At 44.4% G+C, this 23,497-nt stretch overlaps 2 protein-coding genes across 3 annotated transcripts in view; one reads left to right on the forward strand and one right to left on the reverse strand.

The window, feature by feature from the left end:
• Cfap52 (cilia and flagella associated protein 52) overlaps positions 1-6,598 on the reverse strand; it is a 39,942-nt gene extending 33,344 nt beyond the window's left edge. The window contains exon 1 of one of the 2 annotated variants that reach the window (XM_051167835.1): positions 6,517-6,598. In XM_051167835.1, coding sequence (XP_051023792.1) covers positions 6,517-6,586 — 70 coding nt within the window. In that variant the 5' untranslated portion in view covers positions 6,587-6,598. Of the gene's footprint in view, positions 1-6,296; positions 6,350-6,516 lie in introns of those variants that run through there. The other variant, XM_051167836.1, reaches the window with a different exon arrangement.
• Positions 6,599-7,392: 794 nt separating this feature from the next.
• Positions 7,393-23,497, forward strand: part of Stx8 (syntaxin 8) — a 229,475-nt gene continuing 213,370 nt past the window's right edge. The window contains exons 1-3 of the mRNA XM_051168484.1: positions 7,393-7,513; positions 9,902-10,001; positions 16,697-16,791. Coding sequence (XP_051024441.1) covers positions 7,425-7,513; positions 9,902-10,001; positions 16,697-16,791 — 284 coding nt within the window. The 5' untranslated portion in view covers positions 7,393-7,424. The remainder of the gene's footprint in view (positions 7,514-9,901; positions 10,002-16,696; positions 16,792-23,497) is intronic.

Consider the following 23,497-nt stretch of genomic DNA (forward strand, 5'->3'; position numbering starts at 1 on the left):
CAGCTCCTTCCCTGCAGATAGGTGCCAAGAACCAATTCAACAATAACAACTCTCAAATGTGTTTTAATAGAAAACACGCCGCCGCCCCTTTGAGACAGTGTTTTACTGTGTGGCCCTGGCTGTCCTGGAACTCACTTTGTAGACCAGGCTGACCTCATACTCACCGAGATCCAGCTGCCTCTGCCTCCCAAGTGCTGGGATTAAAAGAGTGCGCCACCACTGCCTAGCAGGAATAGTCCTCTCCTGTTATTCATCTTAGAGAAGATATTTTTTGTGACTCTTTTTTCCCCCCTCTTTACAAAGTGCAGAGGACCAAAACTCAAGACCTTGTGTAGACCAGACAAATGCTCTATCAGTGAGCTACATCCCAACCCCTGCTTATTCTTCGTGTGTATTTTACAAAATAAACTCTAAAGTCTGCTGGAATATTTTTAGTACAATTCTATTAAATGTACAGAGTAATTTAAACTGGTTTTAGGAAGCAGAGTTAAATTTTTTTTTTTAACTTAATTTCTCCTTATAAGCAACGATGGAGATTGAATACAAAATGGCTACAAAGTGAGACCCTGTCTCAAAAAACAAAAACAAACAGAGGGCAAAAACAACAAAAAAAGAAAAAATACTTTTGCTTGTTTTTTTCTTCCTCATTAAAAGAGTCATGCGTGTTTATTAATATAGTTTTTTTGGATTTTAAAAAAGTCTTTGACACATGGCAATTGTAAGCATTTATGGGCTACAGTGAGACCTTTCTTTTCTTCTTTCCTTCCTTCCTTTCTTTCTTCCATTCTTCCCTTCCCTTCCATTCCCTTCCCTTCCTTTTCCTCTCTTCCTTTTCCTCTCTTCCTTCCTTCTTTTTTCTCTTAGCTGGGGGTTTCACTATGCAGCCCTGGTTGGCCCGGATCTTGCTATGCCAGGTCAGCCTCAAATTCACAGATACCTGTAGGCCTCTGCCTCCAGAGTCCTGAGATTAAAGGTGTAGACCACCATTCCCAGCGAGGTGTCCATGTATGTATGCCATATGCAGCTATAGTGAGGGTAACTGTCATGTGATGGCTTCAGAACATGATCATTCCTTTGTACTGGGCCCATTCAAGCCTACCTACTAGTTATTTTGAATCATTATATTAATTGTCTCTCATAGCTACACTGCTGTGCTAAAAAAAAGTCAGAAGGCATTTCTCTTACCCAACCATACTCTACCCATTATCCACCCTCTCTCCGTCCCTCTCTGCCCCTCCCTGCAACCACCAGGCTCTGTTACCCACTGCTCTAGGCTCTGCCTCTTAGGATCAGATTTCTGGCTTCACATATGGGTGAGAATATGTGCCATTTATCTTTTTGTGCCTGATTTATTTTACTTGACATATTGGCCTCCAGCGGTCTCATTTTCAAATGATTTCTTCATTCATACTCAAGTCTCTCTGGGATTCACTTTGAGGCACGAGATTCCCATAGTTAAATATTTTCTATATTGAATAAATGGTTTCTTATATCTCAGTTGTGAGCATTCCTTTCTATGAAGTGCTTCCCCCCCTGCCCCCCTTCCCTCCCCACCCCCCTCAGGCACCATCTTCCCCCCCCACACCCCCCTCAGGCACCGTCTTACTAGGTAGCTCTGTGTAGCCTGGAACTTGCTATGCAGATCAGGCTGAGAGCTATTCCCTCCCTCCGCCTCCCCAGTGCTAGGATTAAAAGTCTGAGTCTGTGCCACCATACCCAGCTCCTTTTTAATGAAGTTTTATGAAAGTAAAGTTAGCGTTTTTCATCTATTCCTACGGAAACTATATAATTTTCTTCCTAATTTCGGGCTCTTTATAAGCATTCATATGTCCACCCATATGGTAAAAGTAAAATAAGAGCATCACGTCATATCACACACCAATAACACATTCCAGGTGCATCAAAGACCTAAATGTGAAAAACGGGACCTAATGTTTACACAGATGTAGGAAATGACTTTTTTTTTTTTACCAGGTACAAAAAACAGCAAAGGTTGATTATTTATCCAGTTGTGTTCAAATCTGAATTTCTAGCTACAAAAGGCAAAATGAAAAGAAAAGCACAAACCAGAAGAAATTTGTAATGTACAGAGATTATAGGATTCTCAGTTAATATACATAGAGCTTCTACGAAGCAATAAGAAACACAGATTTACCACCACCACCACCGAAACAACAACAGCAAAAATGAGCAAGTAACATGAATTTATAACACGAGTTTATAAGAAAGAACCTTTGTAACAAAGAATCAGTAAGCATGAGAAAAGAGAACCTTTTATTTTGCATTTAAGGTTAGTTTGGGGGTTAGAGTGAGTGGGTAGGTGTTGCTTTGGGGACTGGATTGGTTTTGGGGTTGGAGTTGGTTTGGGGTTAGGGATAGTACTGGGGTTGGGGTCGAGGTCTGGGGTATAGTAGTTTAAAATTAGAATGGTCCGCATAGGCTCATATATTTGAATGTTTGGTTCCCAGTTGGTGGAGCTGTTTAGCAAGGATTGAGAGGTCCGGCCTTGTAGAGGCTATGTGGTGTGGCCTTCAAGGTTTCAAAATTCCACACCAGGCACCATCTTTTTCTCTCTCCCTGTGCCTACTGCTTGTGGATAAGACATAAAATCCCACAGCTACTACACGTGTGCCATGCTGGCCTGCCCCCTGCCATTCTCCTTGCCATGGTGGTCATGGACTCACCTTCTGAAATGTAAGCAAGTCCCTAATTAAATTTTTTAAAAATATAAGTTGCTTTGGTCATGGTGTCCCTTCAGAGCAATAGAACAGTAAGTGAGGCAGAATTTAGTACCTGAGAGTGTCGTATTGCTGTGGCAGGTTTGTTCCTGCTGCTTGTTAGTGGAATGTGGACTTTGGGTCTTTGCCTTAGGGCAGTTGATGAATGGAGTAAGCAGGGCTTAATGGGGCATCTTCATGGAGCATGGAAAACAGTAGTGCTACGTTCAGTGTGAACTATGGAGGCCCAGCTCAAGAGGCTTCAGGGATGAGTAGTATTGGCGAATGGGCTAGAGACCATTTTGTGTGTGTGTGTGTGTGTGTGTGTGTGTGTGTGTGTGTGTGATATTTTGGCAAAGAATGTTGCTGCTTTTTGCCCTTGTTCTAAGAATCTTCCAGAGGCTAAGTTGAAAAGTTTTGGATTAATGTCAATGGACATATGCGAGCTCAAGACAACTTAATATTGACTATGTCTTGTGGTCACTCTTATACAGATCAATAATGAAAAAAAAGAACGCGGGACAAAAAGAAATAAAAAATGCACATTTGAGCCAAAAAAGAGCACCAGGAAGAGTCAGGTTTGCTTTCATCAGCCTCCTGGCTCTGGTTCCATGAGGATGAATATGGGAGCAAAGGGGTTGTGGAATCTTCTGGAAGCTAAGGCAAGCCCCTGAGGCGGGGCAGTATGGCAGGGGAGTCGTTGCATGGTAGCCTGGAGAGGCTTTTTATGTGACTGCCGAAGACCCAAACTCAGAGTCTTTATGGCTGCACTAATCACGTTACCAGTGAAGCCAAGTCCCTTTCCTAAAGGGGTGCAATTTGTGCTTCTAGAAATTGTAGGTGAAACTCCCTATTCTCATCTTCCTACGTATAATCCATATACTTAGCCTTTGACAATTTGAGAAATAAAAAGTGATGTCGCTGTTTTAATAACACTTTTAGGCTTTTAGCAAATAGCTGTTTATAATAATAATAATAATTACTATTATTATTATATAATATATTATAATTTATAATGATTGTTATTATCTATTCCAGGAGTTTAACTTTTAATAGAGAGCTGGGAAATAAACCCTATGGTTTATTTTAGACTCTTTGAACCATATGGTTCCTGTTGCAGCCAGACATTTCTGCTAGCGTAGTGTGAAAGCAGCCATAGACAACACCTAAACAAACGACATGGCTGAGTCCCAATAGAAGCTTGTTTTATTTACTTATTTATTTATTTTGTTTTTGTTTTTTGAGACAGGGTTTCTCTGTGTAGCCTTGACTGTCCTGGACTTGCTTTGTAGACCAGACTGGCCTTGAACTCATAGAGATTCACCTGCCTCTGCCTCCTAAGTACTGGGATTAAAGGCATGTGCCACCACACCTGGCTTTTGATAGAAGTTTATTTACAAAACACACAGTGGGATAAATTTGGCCTGCAAATTCCTGACCAATAAGTGTTGCTGCTGGTTTAACATATAAGAGCTGTGGGTAGAATGGAAAATCAGTTGGATGTGACCAAACTCTCAACAGCTACAGCCTGATGTTTCCATATCTAGCACAGTTATATTCAGTCTACTTACATGATAAATTCATGTCTGAGTACAATACCTAGACCTGTAGAGTACAGTTACGTATGTGCATCATTGTGTTCAAGTTCAAGTTTAATAAATATGACAGTTACAATGGTCTCTACTGTCACTTTGCTTTCAATGACTTGTTTTTTTGTTTGTTTTCCAAGACAGTGTTTCTCTGTAACAGTGCTCCTGTCCTGGAACTCACTTTGTAGAGTCTGGCCTTGAACACACAGACATCCGCCTGCTTCTGCTTCCCGAGAGTTGGGATTAAAGGAGCACGCCACTGTGCCCGGCTAGCTTTCAACTTCTGATTAATTCCATGGAAGCTCTAAGCTCCATTACCTGGTGTTTAAGGCCTCTGATCTCTAAGCCCAGAGTTTTTTTGTTTGTTTGTTTGTCATTTTTTTCTTGTCTTTCCCGTCCTGAAGCTTCGGCAAACTATTTGCTATTCATTGAGTCAGCCCTACACTCCTCCCCCTCCTCCCTTCCTTCCCTATTCTGGTTACTTGCAATGATCTGCACCTCAATCCTTGGATTTGTACCCAATCTTAAGGACTATTTACATTCAAAGAGGCCACCCTTTCTTGGGCTTCTTTCAAATCTGAAATAAATACTTTCTCCCACAGGCTTAGGAGAAGTCTCAGCAAGAAGTTAAGCCTGGATACTGCTGCTGCAGAGGACCTGACCTCACTTCCCAGGACATAAATCAGCCCCGCCCACAACCACCTGTAACTCCGCCTCCACCAGATCTGGTTCCCTCTTCTGGCCTTCGTGGGCCTCTGCACTTACAAGTCCATTCTCTCCCACCGCATAAGCATAATTAAAAATAAAACAAGGAGCTGGCGAGTTGGCTCAGCTGTTAAGAAGACTGGCTTCTTTCCCAGAGGACCCAGGATTGATTGCTAGCATTCACAAGAGGCTCACACCAGTCTGTAGTTCTAATCCCAAGAGAACTGATGCTCCTTTTTTGGTCTTGGGCACTACTTGTACATGGTTCACAGACAGGCATTGCAAGCAAAACACCCATAAATAGTGTTGTTGTTGTTGTTGTTTTTTTAAATCTTAAAAACAACCTTTCTCCAAAACTTTGATTCAGCTTTTTTGAGTCTCTAGTCTGAGAGTTAGGTAGTGTTTTAGCAAGAATTCAGTTGCTGATCTTGCACTGACTGCCTCACCAGATTGCTTTTGCAGTTCGCCAGGGCTCACTTCTTATCAGTAATCTCCATCCACCCCTAAAGACGGTGCTGGCGCAGATACAGAAAATGCTGGCTTTCAGTTAGAGCAATATAGCAATACAGCAAAGACTCGAGAGCTAAGGGCCGCAGTGTTGAAAACTTTAAACAGTAATCGGTCCACAGCACTTCCTTATAACCATAAGGCTTTCAGGCATCAGAACAAGATTTTTCCGTTCGTTTGTTTGCTTGTTTTGGTTTTTTGAAACAGGGTTTCTCTGTGTAGCCTTGGCTGTCCTGGACTCTCTTTGTAGACCAGGCTGGCCTCGAACTCATATCGATCCGCCTGCCTCTGCCTCCTGAGTGCTGGGATTAAAGGTGGGCACCACCACTGGCTCATAACAAGATTTTTTAAAAATTGATTTCCCCCCTAAAATTTAATTTCTTTCCTTTTTCTCAACTCCCCAAACACACAATTTTCTCAAAGTGATTACCTTGACAGTAGCAAGTAATGTATGAGCACAGTAGCCAAGCCCTTCCAGAAACAACAAGATTTCTCCCTTGCTGCCTTCCTTCCCTCTCATCCTGGTCTTAAACTTTTGAGAGTTCTTATTTGGGACAGAGAACACACACACACACACACACACACACACACACACACACACACAGAGAGAGAGAGAGAGAGAGAGAGAGAGAGAGAGAGACAGAGAGAGAGAGACAGAGAGAGAGACAGAGAGAGACAGACACAGAGAGACAGACACAGAGAGAGACAGAGACACAGACAGAGACAGGCAGAGAGACAGATGGGCAGAGACAGTGACGTCCTTACTCATATGTCCTACCGAGTTAGGTGCATTTGCTCTCTGGATATGGCGCTTTATCTGAGCTGTTACACCTATGCCAATTCCTGAGGCGTGGGAATGAGGCCAAGATCCTTCACCACCTGGGGCAGGTGGTGCCTGGGCAGGTTCTCGTCCTTGTCCCCTTTGCCTCTTAGGCGCCAGCAGGGCAGTGTCTCTCTCTGTCCCTGAGGTACCACATCATGGTTGCTCCAGGCCTCACCATTGAAGCCGATCACAGCCTCAAGCTCCAATTCCGCCACGTCAGTCTCCGGTAAATTTTCTTTTTCCATCTTGGAGAGTTTCAGCTCTTTGATTCCTCAACTCCAGGGCGCAGCGTTTCCTGGTCGTTATGGTAACTGGCCCACGCATGCGTGCTAGGTTTACTCCGGAGCAGAGACCCAGCCTCCTGAATTGGAGTTGATTTACCCCCTTGTCTATGTAGGGAGGGCTTCCTAATTGTTTGTTTGTTTGTTTGTTTTTGTTTGTTTTTTGTTTTTTGTTTTTTATTCTAGAAATTTAGGTGGTAGGTTGACATTAAGTGCGCAGAGTGAATTTCTTCGTCTCTCATGTACAGTGTGTGACTTTTTAAACTATAAAATTAAGCCCCTCATGCTGAATATTAAAAGTAATTAAACAGAATAGTTGAACACAGAGAATTGCTTCTGATGGATAGGATGCTTAAAAAAAAAAAACCCATGGAATTGATATCTCCTTGTAAAAGAATTTTTAAAAAAAGAGGTCACTTAAGACGGTTTAGTACAGTATGCAACTGTATGTATGTATGTTGCTTTTATGTATATTTCCTGTCTCAACCTTACAAGTGCTGGGATTCCAGATGTGAGCTACCACACCCGGCTTGTTTTGTTATTTTTGAATTAGGGAAAAAAAAAAAAAAATGCCGAGAGCTGGGCTTGCTGAAGCGCCTCCATCCCCTGGGATAAGGTTTTGATTCTGCTCAACAATTTAACCATTTTCTTTGCACCCAGCAGTTCGTGTGAATTAACAAAAATCGATTGTTTCCCGGGGTTGCGCTGTGGGCGGCGGCGGCGGCGTGGTTCTGAGGTTCCTAAAACACCTTTCACTTTGCAAACTCTGTGCTCGGGTCGCGCACCCTCCGAACTGCGGGGAATGAGCCGCGCGGGCCGCCGTAGTCAGCTGCTTCGAGCAGGAAGTGTCCCAGCTGCGGGAAGAGACTGCACCATGGCCCCGGACCCCTGGTGAGTAGCCGGTGGTGGCAGCGGTGTACCGTGGGACTTGGGGGTGGAACTGGCTTCCAGGAACTCGCAGAGACCCTAGCTATCGGTGAGCTTGAGGCTGGCAGCCCTTACGGATGAGCAAAACCGGTGAGGATCCTCCCCTCTGCTGAGGGCACTGAGCCACATGCCACCTCCCCTTGCTAACTCGGTGGTCGGAGGAGGTGAGACCGTGAACCAAATCGAGTATTTCCCCCACTTTCTGTGGGACTGCTCGCCCATCCTGCTTGTGGCTGACTGCATGCCTAGATGACTCCCTGGGCTCCTGTGATGTGAGGTTGAAATAACCTTTTTTGAGGGGTGGGTGGGCTTTCTTTCACCCGTTAACCCCAGAAAGGGAATAAACTCAATTTCAGACTCCATGGTCATCAGCTAGTTAGTAGTTAGTTGAGAATGGGTGTTATGGGTTCTTCACGAAAAACTTGTAGGACTCTGGGAGGGAAATTTGCACTTGTGATAAGGCATTTACCCTTTCCTGCCTCAGTACCATGAAGCCTTCTGTCAGCAAGAAGTAGTGCAGAAATCACCAGATAAGAACCATTTATTCAGCAAAGAAGCTCCAAGGACAGGATGATCAAAGTTATCTTTGTACAGGAAACAGTTTGCTATATAAGGGTCCGACCTTCCTGCTTAATAATTCATAACACTGTATTTCTATACGGTTCTTGTTGGAGAATATGCCTTATGCTGGTGTTTCTGGTACAATTTACAATTGTTTGATGGCAGACAACTTTGAATAGTAGGAGAGTGGGTCTCAAGGACAGAATTAGATTTGCCTGGGATCTGGGCTATTTGGGCCAGTTACTGGATTGTTTGTTTGTTTGTTTGTCACTGTCTCAGGGAGCCCAGGCTGACCTTGAACTGCTGGTTCCTCTTGCTTCAGTGTCCTAAATGGTGGGATTCCAAGCCTCTGCCACCATGCCCAGCCCAGTGCTGAATTTAACACATCTTTTGGTTCCTGTCAAGTTTTAACAAGAGTGTACATCCCCGGTAGAAAATTTAGAGACTGCTCAGTATCCGAAGGGAAGAAAATAAGTAGCGTCTGTATCATTGGGGCCACCAAGGCCAACTTTGCCTTTGAATGCGCTTATTGTTTGAATCCGTATCCTGCTTAAATTTTACGAAACAGGAAGCATTTCTCCATGCCATTAAAAAGCCCTAAAAACATGATATTTACATGTATACCGGGCCATCTTCTGTGTGTTCATTTTAGGTTTTTTAGCTCAGTGGTAGGATGATTGCTTACCGTATGCCAGGCATTGGGTTTGGCCCCCAGCAAGACAAGAAAGTTCAGTTGTCAAACCCGAAAGCCACTGAGTCAAACAGTAAAAGAGTTCAAATGCTTCAGCGTCTTTGGGTCAAATTCTCCTGTAAGTCTGAGCTCCTTAGGGTACTGTGCTGAGCTGTGCAGAAACTAACTTCCACCAACCTGTCCTATTTAAACTGTACCTTCCACCGAGACCCACTGCTTGGTAGGGCGTGACAGACATGTTTCCTTCCGTTCATCTTTGCTCATGCCCTGTGCCTTCTGTAGTGTTTAAGTTTTGCTTCTCTTTCCCATACGAAAATCAAGTTCTGTCTGGAAGTCAGCCCGAGATGTCCTCTCGTGGCCCAGCCCCCCTGAGTGCCTCTGCCATGGGTGATCTCACCCATTCCCTAACCCTAGAGGTACTTAATTTAGGTTCTGTAGTTGACAGGATTTTGTTATGGATTTTATATGTTTGATCTGCCACCACAGAGCCAGACTGACGCTCCTGTCTTCATAGATGACCGTGTGGAGGCAAACAAGTGAGATGTGGGGAGCTGGGCCTAGGACCATTTTCCTTTATTTGCTTGTGCGTAATAGCAAAAGCCTTAAGAGCCCAGATTCTGGACCAGACATCTTTTGTTGCTGCTGTTTACTGTTCCCTCTGAGCGAGTCAGCTCTGATTCTGTGTACCTGGTTTCCTCCTGTCTGGGTGCAGGAGGTAATGATCCCTCCCCCAAAGTGTCCTTGGGCCGGTTAACTGACTTGGCATCAGTGAAGCATTTGGATGGTACCTGGTGCATAGGAGCGCCATTCAGGACATGCTTCTATTATGGGCCTTTTTGCTCCTCCCTCCCTCCCTTCCTCCTTCCTTCCTTCCTTCTGTCCTTTTTTCTTTCTTTTTTGTTTGTTTGTTTGAGATAGTGTCTCACTAGGTAGCTTTGGCTAGTCTGGTTTTTGAAATATAGACCCAGGCTGGCCTTGAACTCACAGAGAGTCACCTGTCTCTGCATGGCTGGGAGTAAAGGTGTGTGCCACTGCCACCACCACCCCACCAGGACTTTGATTTAAAGCACTTTAAGCATTTTTGCATGTCTTTGATGCAGGTTCTCAACATACGATTCTACTTGTCAAATTGCCCAAGAAATTGCTGAGAAGATTCAACAACGAAATCAGTGTGAAAGAAGAGGGGAAAAGACACCTAAGGTAACACCACAGGAGAGTTCACGTGTTGAGCTTCGAAGTATGAACACGTTTCTAGATCTGCACATGCTGTGCGTGTGTGCGTGCGTGCGTGCGTGTGTGCGTGCGTGCATGCGCACGCATGTGTGTAAATCTTCAGAGTGTGTTTTGGTATGTTATATCTAATTTTATTTTTTTCTCATTTGGTATTATGACGTCTCCTCCAAGATGTAGTTTATATTTTATTCACTGATTTTTTTTTTTATATAACTGCAGCATTTGTACTGTTGATAACTGCTAGCACCCCACTCCATAGCGTTCACATTATGTTCTTGGCTTTGTATGTGTGTTCATGGGTATGTGTGTGCCTGTGAAGGCCAGAGGTTGACACTGGTTGTTTTCCTTTGTCTCTTTCCCGCTTGTCTTTTTGAGGCTGGGCCTGCCACTGAATCTGGAGCTCTGATTTGGGTACCTAGCCAGTTAATTCCAGGGACCTTCGGGTGTCCCCCACTCACCCTCTAGTGCTGGGATTACAAATGCATGTTGCGTGCCTGACTTGTAGGCTCCTGTGTGGCTGCTGGGGACCAAACACAGATTCTCATGCACTGCAGTTTTGTTTATAATAACTCCTTAGCCAATTGTTTTGGCTACCTATGAAGATCCTATCTCAACCACAAACAGATTGAACAACAAAGCAAAGAAATGAATTCAAGTGCTTTATTATGTGTACAGTGTGACGTTCACTCCCCTTTATTTTGCATAGATATCATTTGTCTTGTTTTTAGTCTCACTTGTCCTTTCTGTTTTATATAAAAATTAGAGGCAGATGCTAGAATACAAAATAGCAGGCAGAGATTATGTTATACAGAGTTTATTAGATGAGCTTGGGGGGAGAAGGAAGAGGGGGAAGGGGTACCCCAGAGAGAGAGGAGAGATAGAGAGAGAAGTAGAGAGAGGGAGGTAGAGAGAGCGCCATGTGGAGGGTTTGTCTTTTATATGGCCCTGGGTAGGCCCCTGTGGCAGGTAAGCAGTGACATCACAGGTAGGCAGGCTGAAGCAGAATCCTAACATTCCTACCTTTTCCTATATTTAAAAATGAGGGATGGGAGGAGTTGGAGAAAGGGCTTAAAGGTTAAGAGCACTGGCTACTCTTCCATAGGTCCTGAGTTCAATTCCTAGCAACTACATGGTAGCTCACATCCATCTTTAATGAGCTCTCCTTCGCTCTTCTGGCATGCAGGTTTACATGCAGGCTGAACACTGTATATACAATAAATAAATAAGTCTAAAAAAAAATGAAGAACATTGGATTGTTTTTTATATAAGGCAAGTTAAAGTATATAAATGTAGGCAATGGAGAAAAGAGATAGAAAAAAAGCAATAGCAACAAAATGTCCAAATTATATAGTGAACGGGTGAACGGGAAGGAAAAGTTCTGTCCTGAAAGTTTAAGGTAGAGGGCAGGCTATGTCAGCCATGTCCTGCAGCAAATAGGGATCGAGGAGTGCTGGGGGAACCTGGAGCTGTCTGTCCGGGGCCTGGAGCACACCATCTCAGTCTTTTGTAAATGGATAAGGGGCGAAGTAATCATCTTAACTACTTCCTGCTGACAGTAGGGCAGTGATAGGGAGTTTAAAGGGCTTAAATGTTGGCCAGGTTCCAGAAGAAGAGGCCGTTGCATTTGTTGTCCAGGGTCTGAGAGCATCTGCAGCTGGGGAGGGCAATGTAGGTCCAGCTGGCACGATTTCTGAGGTTGGACGGGTGCACTTGTGCGTAGCTGCTTTGACGATGTCTCAGATGTAGGCAGTCTGGCAGGATACTGGGACATATATGTGGGCAGAAGACAAAGTTAGTAGGTCAGGGAGAAAATTTCTTTTATGTGTACATTTGAAACTCTTGGGAGAGCAAAGAGAAAAGGCTTAAGACAATGCTGACACTTTGTGACAATTTTGGGAGAGCAAAGAAAAAGTTTAGCTATGGGGGCTTCCTTTCAATATGGGAGCTTTCTTTCATTTACCCAATTGTTGGCAATAATTAAAACAGTTTAGTTTTGGAAATGTCCAAGTTTAGTTGCAGAGGCATGTAAGCTTTAAGGCGGGTGTTCCCAAAGGTGTGTCAGGAAGAACGGACGACTGGTCATTTCCCATGGGGAGATGAGGTCAGTAAGCTGTCAGGGCATCCTCAATAATGGTTAGTGACCCAAAGGACTGGTGCAGACCAGTTAGTAGCTCGTCAGCACTAACCAGCGACCAACAGCCTAGCTCAATAGGTGAGCTAGCCACAGCCTAACTCAACAGATGAGTTAGCCACAGGGATGTAGCTACGAGTGCACTCTTAACTTTTCAGCGGCTGTCGCAGAACAGCAGAGAAAGCTACGTCAGGAAACTCACCCGATGGGGACGAGCCTAGTTGAGGGTCAGCAAAGAGGTTAGGTACCTCCGCTCCCAATGAACCAGATAGGTGTCAACAGTCTCTTGGACAAAGGATGAAGGGAGGTATTTTACAGACTAGGAAGGGAGGATTTAGCTGGTGTTGGGTGTAGAAAGGTGCCATGAGGTAGTTAGGGAATGGAGAAGGAATCCCACCCCTAGGTGAGAAACTTGGGCTTTGGACTGTATTACTTACCTGGACTCCATTTGGCCTGAGAGATGGATTTCCTGTAGTTTACAAGAATCCTTCTAAGTTTATAAAGGGAAATAAATTTAGCACCATCACTGTTTGAGATCTGCAGTGAAACACACATTGTTGGACATGCACACACTGTAGGGAAAGGCAGTAGGCATGCAGCACAGCACAGGCTTGGGGAAAGAACTTTGGGTTAAGAGCACAAACACTCTGAGGCAAGTTTGGAAAGACAGAAACCTTTTTGGCCTCTGTGGAACAGTAACAAAAGGAAATTTAAAATCTTGGAACTATGGTAGTTCATACAGTGGAATGTTTTTAGCATAATTAGATTAATAAATCAGAGCTTCATTGATCAGTCTCAATACTTTGAACAGTTAATACAATAGCATAGCAACAGGAACAAATAAAGCATCTTTTAGACATGTTGACCTTCATAACTCACATTTACCAACTTAAAACACGTTTTAGAAACACCTTTTTGGACACTTTAAGCAATAGGTAAAATTGACAGTTTGGTCTCCTGCATATGAAGAGAGCTGGGAAGTTACCTGGGGTCTCCCGTGATAGAAGCTGGCAATGACCTGAGTATGAGTTTAACACAGACCTGTAGCATCTTCCTGGATGGCGAGGCTGCCGAATCTAAGAGCCATCTGTTCTCTGCCAGGTCAAGGCGCTTGAAGGCTGGACATGTGCACAGCTCTCGTGCTGGCTGAACCTCCAGTGACCAGGCACAGAGAACAAGCCTGCGTGTGAGCAGTGACATCCATAGGGCAATTTTATTTGTCTGCTTGATTGTTTAATTTATCTTGGAGTCAGAGTCTTTCTATGTAGCCCAGACTGGCCTGGAACGTGCTGTGTAGTCCAGGCAAGTCTTAAGCCCCGATCCTACTGTCTCATCTCCTTAGCTCTAGGATTGTATATGTATGTGAACTTGTTCATGTGTGTGTACACATGTGTGTGTCTCCATGTGGAGGCCAGAGCTTAATCTTTCTTTTCTTCCCCTCCCCTCTTTTTTAAAAAAGATTTATTTATTTACTTATTATGTACACAGTGTCCTGCCTGCCTGTACACGTGCATGCCCAAAGAGGGCATCAGATCTCACTATAGATGGTTATGAGCCACCATGTAGTTGCTGGGAATTAAACTCAGGATCTTTGGAAGAGCAGCCAGTGCTCTTAACCCTGGAGCCATCTCTCCAGCCCCTTGGGTGTCTTTCTTGATTGCTTTTTTTGTTGTTGTTTGTTTTTGAACATTTTTCATTGGTTTGTCAGAATTTCACATCATGTACCCCAATCTCATTCATCTCCCAGCCCTTCCATATTTGCCCTCCAGCCTGTAACCTCTCCCCTAAATGAAAATAAAAAATTAAAATAAAACAAACACAAAACCAAGCCTCCTTGCTGACCCCTCTGGGCCTGCTCCTATCAATCGCCATCTTCTCTCATACATACCAGTCACAGCTGCTGCATCTGCAGCTCTGATGTACTTGTACCCCTCCACTCCTCCGTCTCTCCTGCCTCTCCATCACAGTCATCGTCGCCGTGGCATTGGGAGCTGCAGTGTGTCATGCAGTATACCCTTCTGCCAAACAGCCTTACTTGCACATACTCACTGCAATGAGCCATTGGTCTGGTTCAAGGCCTCCGGCTTCTGCTACACCATCAATACTGGACCCTCACTGAGACTCCCCTCAGTTCCCCTGCTGTTGCCCAGAGTCATGGAGGGCCTGTGGCTATGGCTCAGCAGGACCAGCCCCTTCAGGAGCTCCAGCAGCTCATAGATGGGGTAGATGTTGGGGCAAACTGACTCAAGGTCCTGGATCTGGGCCTGGGTGGTGGCCGATGTGGTCTCTAATCGAACCTGGAATTTACCAACTTGGGTAGAGTAGACGGCTAGTATGCCCCATACATCCTCCTGTCCCTTTATCCCCAGTGCTGAGTATCACTGTGCCTGGCTCCCGGGATTCGAACTCAGATCTTCATGCTTGCATGCAAGCATCCTACTGACTGAGGCATCTCCATAGCCCTAAGTTGATTCTCTTTAGTTTTCCCAAGTAGGTTATTCCCCATCGTAAGTAATGCTTTAATCTCCCTTGAGCCCTTCCACATTTCATCTGTCCTTTTCCTGTAGTCGGGCTCCTAGATCACAGTTAAAGATACCACCCAGACAGTAGTGTCTATTCTTAGTTTTTTTTCCTGTTTTAGTTTTTAACTTCCCCACACCGTATTAATCAGATGTTTATTCTATTTTTAACCATTAACAGTATGAGCTTTATTTTTAGGTTTTCTAGCACCGAACCATTCTTAACTTGCAAGAATAAATTCTACTTCATGGTGGCATCTTGTCCTGTTTAACATAATTCTGAGTTTGCTAATGCTTTAATAGAGTTTTTGTCATCCTTGAGTGGGATTGGTGTGTGGGGTTTCTATTTGTTTGTTTTGTTTTGTTTCAGTTTTTTTACATTCGCGCTTATGTCTGGGGTTATGTTGGCTAAAATATGAGTTGGGTTTTGCATCTTTTTTTCTGAGTTCTGGGAGTTTCTGTTTATCCATAACAAAGGAACTTTTCTATTGATTATCAAAGATTATTTTCTTACAAAGTTTTAAGAAACCTTAACATTAAGAAATGATCACCTACACAGAGAAACCCTGAGTTGCCAAACAGTAGCAGCAACAACAACACAACAACAACAACAACAACAACAAAAAAAAAAGAAAAGAAAAAAAGAAAGAAAGGATCACTTTTGGCATTACAGTACAGTTAATTTCTGGATTATTCTATTTTCAGGTGACATTTTATTTTATGAGTTGATTTAGAAATGTAAAAATTACATTTATAGTGTGTGTGTGTGTGTGTGTGTGTGTGTGTTGTGCCTTTCAGATAGAATTTGGGGGTGTCTCTGTGTTGCCAGACTGGCCCTGAGTTCCTGGATTCAAGTGGTCCCCTTGCTGAAGCCTCTCAGGCCGGGTCCAGGTGTACACTGCTGCACCCAGCAGGCCCCACGTCTTGCTTCTTGTCCTTTACTCTGTGAATATGTGGAGCCCTGTGTCCCCTCAGCTCCTGTCAGCATGGTGGGCGGCTCCCTTGGTGTCCAGGCAGATTAGAACAAAGCTAGTCTTTTCCTGCCTGCTTGCCATGTGTGACCTTGCTTGTGGGGTGGGGTGAGGCTGGCTGGCGGCTCCTGCTTCTCCCTGAGCTACAGAGCTGCTACTTTGTTGTTGTTTGGTTGAGATAGAGTCTCACTGTGCAACTTTGGCTAACCTGGACCTCACTGTGTGAACCATTGCTGACCTTGAACCCTTTGAGATCCTCCTGTCTCCCCAGTGCTGGGATTACAGGCATACCCCACCATGCCCAGCATAACTGCTACTTTTAGCAAGTGTCAGTGAAAACAGTGGTGTCCTGCCTTTTTAGCATTCCTCTGATTTCATCCATGGTCAAATATGTTTTCACTTAAATGGGTATTTTTGTTACTCACGTTTCCAAATGTCAGAGCGGGGCCCTCCCACCCCTTCTTCATCTTCAGAGTCACAGACGGACATTTCCTCTGGGTTTTTAGGATGATTGGAAAACAGTCACACAGCGCTAGAAGAAGAGTCGTGCGCGGTTAACATTCCTTTCATGGAAAAAGAACATGTACTCTCCAGAGTTCGCATGGGCTATAAATACACCAGCGTGTTCAGAGACCAGTCAGGACAGTAATGGGACCTGACACCTTGTCATGCGAAGCATGGCTGAGGAAGCCACAGGGTTTGGCTATTGAGCAAGGACCGAGGGAACAGTTTCCTGTGTGGCTCCAGGGTGGATAAAACAGTGCGTAGAAGCTCTGGGGACAGGATTCCAGCTGAGTACGAGTGCAAGCTGACAGATTCCACTCGATATCTGTGTCCCCGTGGGGACCAGGTTGCTGTGGGCAGGTGTGCCATGGGTACAGGCTCTGGGTTGGTGGGTGGATGACTAGACCAAGACACCATTGAGAACGTGACAACCCTGAGTGTGCGGCTGGGAGGCTAAGCCTCTGCCCTAGGCCTTTTAAACTTAGCATATGCTGTCCCTCTGAACAGTGGACTCAGGCCACGCCCTTCTCTTTGCAGCTTGCCTTGACAATCAGAACTTTGCTGACGAATCTGAAGGAGAAGATTGACGTTTTGAAGGATTTACTGCTAAGAGCCGTATCAACGCGTCAGATGTATCCACGTAAACACTTCTGCCTTTTCTGGAGTGGGAGGAAAAACAATCTTACGTAAGAAAGGAAGGCATCTGGGCTGCCCAGATTTCCCCACAGCTTGAGGACTTGATCTCCACACTTTAATCTTGCATTCTGTCTTACGTGTGTGTTCACTGTTTTACAGTGACTATGCTGGCAAGGGAAGACTTACCTAAGGAATGAATCTGTCCGATGTAACCTTGGCAGGCAGGAGGCTAACGCTTTCAGTCAGTGCTCTGTCTGTGCAGCTGCACACTGCTCTGTCTACTGCTGTGAGGATGGCTAGCCGCTGCTCCAAGCACAGGACTTCCATGATAATCCTGAGCAGTGATTCCCTGCTGGACTTTGAAAACATTTTTTTCCCCCATGAGACAGAGTCTCAGTAGCCCAAGCTGGACTCGAACTCACTTTGTAGCCAAGGAATGCTTGACCCTCAGCCCTCGCCTGAGAACTCAGATAAAGGCATACTCCAGTGCACCCGGTTTTGTGTGGTGCTGGGGATGGATCTCAGGGCCTTGTGCATCCCAGTCGAACGCTGAGCAATGTGTCAGCCCTCGGGATGTCTGGCAGTCGTTTTTATTTTGTAAAATTTCAGCTGCAGACTAGTGAGATGTGGCTTGCCTGCTTGGTTCTCTTAGGGACACAGATACATGTCCCTAGTTTGGGAGGTTTTGGGGGTGAAAAGTGTGTTGGGATTTTGTTAAGGCAAATTGGTCATCTTAACCTCTTGTAAGCTGTCAAGTACTCAGGCATTTATTTTTAAGCTATCTGTGGTTGTACACATCTGTAATTCCAGTACTGAAGAGTGAGGTGAGGCAAGATAGAGTTAAAGGCTAGCCTGAGCTACTGAATGAGCTTGAGGCTACCCTGAGCTACATAATTAGACACCCCACCCCACCCCACCCCTGCCTCAAAACAAACATTTAAAAAAGAAATTCACAATGTAACCTGTTAGCTAAACTAATTCTTCAAACCTAGTTTATATTGAGTTGAAAACTGACCCCACAGTTGCATTTTTAAAAATTGTCTATGATTCAGGCCAAAGATCTGACTTTTAGTATCAGGAAACCATGTGTCCTGGCTTTGAATGTAGGGAAATGTAGGAATACAGCTTTTTTTTTTTTTTTTAAACAAAACAATTGAAGGTTTTTCAAAAGCTTGGTGTTTCCTAAATGAACCTGGTTACATTAGCAGGAAGGTCAGTTAGTTGCCTGGTTTTCCAAATGTTCAATTACTAATCTACTGAGGTTTCAAATAAAAGGCTAATTTTAGTAAACAATGTGGCCTTCTTTCAAACACAATTGGAATATTCTGGTTTGTAATTTTACCCTCCATGCCTGTTAGTCTGTTACATAAAGAGCTTTTATTTTACCCCAGCCAACAACAGGTCTTAATCCATAGACCTTGTGGTTTCCGATGGCCGGGCTGGGTCCTCTCCTTTCAGAAGTCAGTGCTGGGAAGTTTGCACTACACTTAGGGTGCAGGACTCATTTTAGTGTAGCCAATGGCACATACGCCAAAGGGTGGCTAAATACTGTCCCAGGTCTGTTAGTGCCTGTTTGCTAACTATTATTAAGATAATTATGCTGTTTTATTTATATATATATATATGCCAAACCTGTAGAGCAAGAGACATATATAACTCAAGAACTCTATTTTCTATTAACAGCCCCTGCTAGACCACAAAGTGATGGTGCTAAGTGCGTGGTAACGGCTTCATTGATCTCAACGTTTTCAGCCTGACCATCTGTTATCATGGACTTTTGGTTTTGTGTTGATTTCAGAATGACTTCCCGTTATTAACACTACATGCCAAACATACTGGTCTCTATTTAAAACAGTGGTTCTCACCCTATGGGTCCTCAACCCCTTTAGGGGCCACCTATCAGGTATCCTGCATATCGCTGGGCGTGGTGGCGCACGCCTTCAATCCCAGCACTCCAGAGGCAGGTGAATCACTGAGTTCAAGGCCAGCCTGGTCTTACAAAGCCAGTTCAGGACAGCCAAGGCTACACAGAGAAACTCTGTCTCAAAAACAAAACAAAAACAAACAAACAAAAAACAAACAAACAAACAAAACAACCCCCCCCAACCCCTAGATATCCTGTATATCATCTTCTTACATTACAATTAATAACAGTAGTGGAATTACAGTTATGAAGTAGCAACTACATAATTTTATCCTAAGGGGTGTCACCACAACGTGAGTGGTATTAAAGGGTTGCAGCATTAGGAAGGTTGAGATCTGCTGATTTAAAACATTAGCAAAGTTCGAAAGAACATGAATATGAGTAATTTGGTATTTCCCAAGGGGTGAAAAAAAACAACGAAAAACAAAACATCAACTGGATTGTAAAAGCTTTTTTAATTCTCTTTTTTTCTCCAAATGATTTTTTTGCGGGTAGAGAGGGTGACATTCAGATCATACACCACACGGGGGCGCTCTTACACCTGTTTTCAGGGAAGCCGGCTTTTTGTAGACTGGAAAGGGAGGTGGTGACTCCCTCAACCTTTTTGTTAGCTTGTTTGGTGCTGGGGGTTGAACCCAGAGGCCTGGGCATGCAAGCACGTGTTCTACAGCTCAGGCCCCAGACAGCGTCTTTTAGTCCTCCATATCTCCTTCCTCTTAAACATTTTTTGTTTTGTTTTGTTTTGTTTTTTGAGACAGGATTTCTCTGTGCAGCCCTGGCTGTCCTGGACTGCCTTTGTAGACCAGGCTGGCCTCGAACTCACAGTGACCCGTCTGCCTCTCCCTCCCAAGTGCTGGGATTAAAGGTGTGTGCCACTACTGCCCAGCTTAAACATTTTTAATAACTCAAGTTTTCCTCGAGACGTAAGCCATTTCAGATGGGCATGCTTGGTCTGGGTGATTCCTTTTCTTCTTTATACAAACGGTAATTTGGCCAGGTCAACCTTGGCCCTCATGTCACAGAAACAAGTGGAGAGACTCCAACATCCCAGCAGGGGGTTTCATAAGAGGAACCCTGAGTACACCAGTAACTTGCCCAGAACCTTACAGCCAGGCATGAAGAGTCAGATTCAAAGACATAACTGTCTGGCCCCAAATCTAAAGCTGAATTCTGTCCTTTAGTAGAAATAATATAGTCACCTTTCACCTGGCGCACCTTTGACTCAGATTGTCTATTACCTGCATGTTGCTCTCTCACAAATGCTCATGAACCTTCTTAGTCACTGAAGGGTTAAGCAATGTTCACTGTGGCATGTTCTTTCTTTCTTTCTTTCTTTCTTTCTTTCTTTCTTTCTTTCTTTCTTTCTTTCTTTCTATCTATCTATCTATCTATCTTATCTGTGTTCTGCCTGCATGTACACCTGCAGGCCAGAAGAGGGCACCAGATCACATTATAGATGGTTGTGAGCCACCATGTGGTTGCTGGGAATTGAACTCAGAACCTTTGGAAGAGCAGCCAGTGCTCTTAACCTCTAAGCCATCTCTCCAGCCCCCATGTTAGTTATATCTTATGATATCATGATCCTTAGTTTTAAAAAGGCCACAAATCACCAATAGAATCCGGGTGCGGTTGCTTTCGCCTGTAATCCCAGCTCTCAGAGAGGCAGAGGCCAGTGGGTCTCTGTGAGTTTGAGGACAGCCAAGTCTATACAGAGAAACCTTGTCTAAAAACAAAAACAAAAACAAAGTCACCGACAGAATGGCTCTTCAAAAGTGAGTTTACTTTTACTTGTATATTATGTTTGTATATATGTGTGTGTGTGTGTGTGTGTGTGTGTGTGCGCGCGCGCGCGCTGTACCTGAGAAAGCTAGAAAGGGTGTTGGATCTCCTAGAGCTGGAGTTACAGGTGGTTGTGAGCTGTCTAGTATGGGTGCAGAGACCTGTACAGGAGCAGCAAATGCTATTAACCATTAAGCCATCTGTCCAGCCCAGATGGGGTGATTTTTAAATACTCTTCTAGGAAGCAGTTAATGTTGGGTGACGTAATTTTTTGAAACAGTGTTGCACTATGTATGTAACTCTTGCTGGTTTGGAGCTCGCCCTGTAGACCAGGCTGGCCCGGAACTGAGAGCTCTGCCTGTCTCTGCCTCCAGGGTGTTGGGATTAAGGTGAACTGCCCCCCATGCACTGGGTAAATCTTTAAATGTGAATGTTTTAACAGCACATTTTCATACTGTGTATGTAATTGAGAATTGATGGTACTTTGCTGAACGTATTTTTCTGTCTTGCTGTCTTCATGAAGCTTTCCAGAAACTGCTAGGGGGAACCAGAAAGATGTCTTTTCTAGACAGCTAGATTCATCAGGACAGGTGTAATATGTTACATTGTTTCCTGGAAAGTGGCTATGTTGTTGTTTTGTTTTTTCAAGAGGAAAGTTGTGTGCTTTGACTCCGGTAACTCATCAGTAAGACAGAGTCCTGCAGTCTGAGCGCTCAAAGGTCTCATCCTGTAGCCCAGGCAGGCCTAAAACTCAGTATGTAGCCCAGGCTAACCTTAAGCCTTAAGCAATCCCCCTGCTTCTCAGCCCCCGAAGTGCTGGGATTACAGCCGTGTGCCACCCTGCCCAACAAAGCGTTCACTTCTATTCCCAGCTCTTCTGTGATAGTAATTTCAGTTGCCTCACAGGGTTGCAAGAACATCTCATGATGTGGGAGGCTTTGTGTGGGTTTTCACGTCGTACTAAAAATATTCTCACCTGGCTTTTCACGGAGCTCTCCCTTTGTTTGTTAGGGTTTCAAAATCAGCACCTTTACACAGACACACACACACACACACACACACACACACACACACACCCTCTTTTTAACAATGTGTCTGTGTAAGTGTGTCTGCTCCTGTGATGATCTTGACATGGGTCCTGGGAACTGAACTCAGGTCCTCTGGAGAGCAGCAAGTGCTCCTAACTGCTGACTCACCTCTGCAGACTCAGCTTTGACTTTCTTAAGAGAGTGAAAACAGTCTCTTTACCAAAGTAGTCAGTATCAAAGGTATTTTGGTACCTTCTGTAAAGAGACTGTGAAGTCAGCACTGTCTTGGGGACCACACAGAGCTGAGGCTGAAGGCCAACCCTCTTCACTGTGAGGGGCCTGGTGATTGAACTTACATCCTCAGGCTCTGTGGCAAGCACCGTTCACAACCAAGCCAGCTCGCTAACCCCAAGACTAAATACTAGTGGTTGCTAAAAAATGTAAGTCCCATGAAAATACTTTCTAACAGCTTCTCTCCCCCCCCCCCCCAACTTCTTGAGCTTCCCAAAGGATCCCAGTAGGCTGAGTGCTCTGCTGGGTGTAGTGGAGAATCTGGGCTTAGGCTCACAGGCAGTAGGAATCGGGTATCTGAGATCAGACCTTACAGTTCCATCTGTTGGCTAGATTACATGAAAAATGATCCTCGCTAGTGGCAAAGCGCATGGCAACTAGTTAGAACTGCCCCGTTTGTCTGTTATCTGTCTTTGCTTGTTACTCACCAAGTTAGTGGAAGAGGAGGCACTTGGCACCAGCCCGCAGCTGGGTCTTCTAGTCTACTTACCTTTCCTAGCCCTAGGCACACATAGCTTACACATGTCCACATCCGTGCATTGTAGACCAGAGGTGGCACGGTCACCTTGTCCCCCCCCCCCACTTCTCCTTCATCTGTCTCCTTGCTGGGGGGGGGGGGCCGCAGGGGATGTCTGCTGTTTCAGTATATTAAAATGAAATATAAAATGAAGAGGCAGTGTGGCTAATTGTGCAGTTTTCCAAGCTTCAGCGGGAGTCTCCAGGGATATTCTGCATTGGCATGCTAGGCTGTGTCCCTCACTGAAATAATGTGGGACCAGAAGTATTTTGGATCTAGGAATATTAATACGCACATGATGAGACGTCTTGGAACGGGACTCGACTGTAAGCATGAAATGTATGTTTACTTTACACATAGCCTAGAGTTGGCTTTAAAGACTATTTAAAATAATTTTGTGCATGAATCAAAGCTTCATGTTATGAAAATTTCCACCTGGGTATCATGATGAAGCGCTCAAAAGCTAACGAATTTCAGAGCACTTGAGCTTTTGGATTTTGAGGTCAGAGACACTCCTGCTGTGCCGGTATTGTTTTAAACAGGACCAGAAAGCAGTGGTTCGAGGTAGAGAGCAATGCTCGTTGCCTTGGGGTGGGGAAAGCTCTGGATGTTTAGCATCCAGCAAGCGAAGAGGAGGAAGTCCTGGTGTAGAGTAGACCGAGCTGGGCTGTAGCCTAAACAGATCGTTTGTGCTGTTTCTCAATTTCCTGTCAGAAAAACAGTGAGAATTGGACCAGGGGATCTGTACGGCCCCACTAGCGTCAGCCTTCTGCAGTTACTGATGTGCAGACACAGGCACCAGGTCCTGCTGCTGTCTTCACATTGCTCCCAAGAGCTGCCTCGTCCCAAGTGTTACTTTAAATCTGTAACTTGCATCTCTTACATTTTCAAAACATATTTTTATAGGTTTTTACTATTATAAAAGTACTTTCTACTAACCCACTAGTTCATTTCTTGTTATTTAATTTTTTTTTTATTTTTTACCAAGAACTCCTTTTTCTCCCACAATGCATCCTGTCCCCTCTCATTCTTCATAATCTGTGATGTGAATAGTTGGGGTTTCTTGTCTCAGACTTTCCTAGGCAGTAAATACATACATACATGCATATATGCATACATACATACATATTTTAAATGAATGTGGAATTCTTCAGGTAGGAAAG

Source organism: Acomys russatus, chromosome 25 (genome assembly GCF_903995435.1).
Source record: "Acomys russatus chromosome 25, mAcoRus1.1, whole genome shotgun sequence".
Classification (NCBI taxonomy): Eukaryota; Metazoa; Chordata; class Mammalia; order Rodentia; family Muridae; genus Acomys; species Acomys russatus.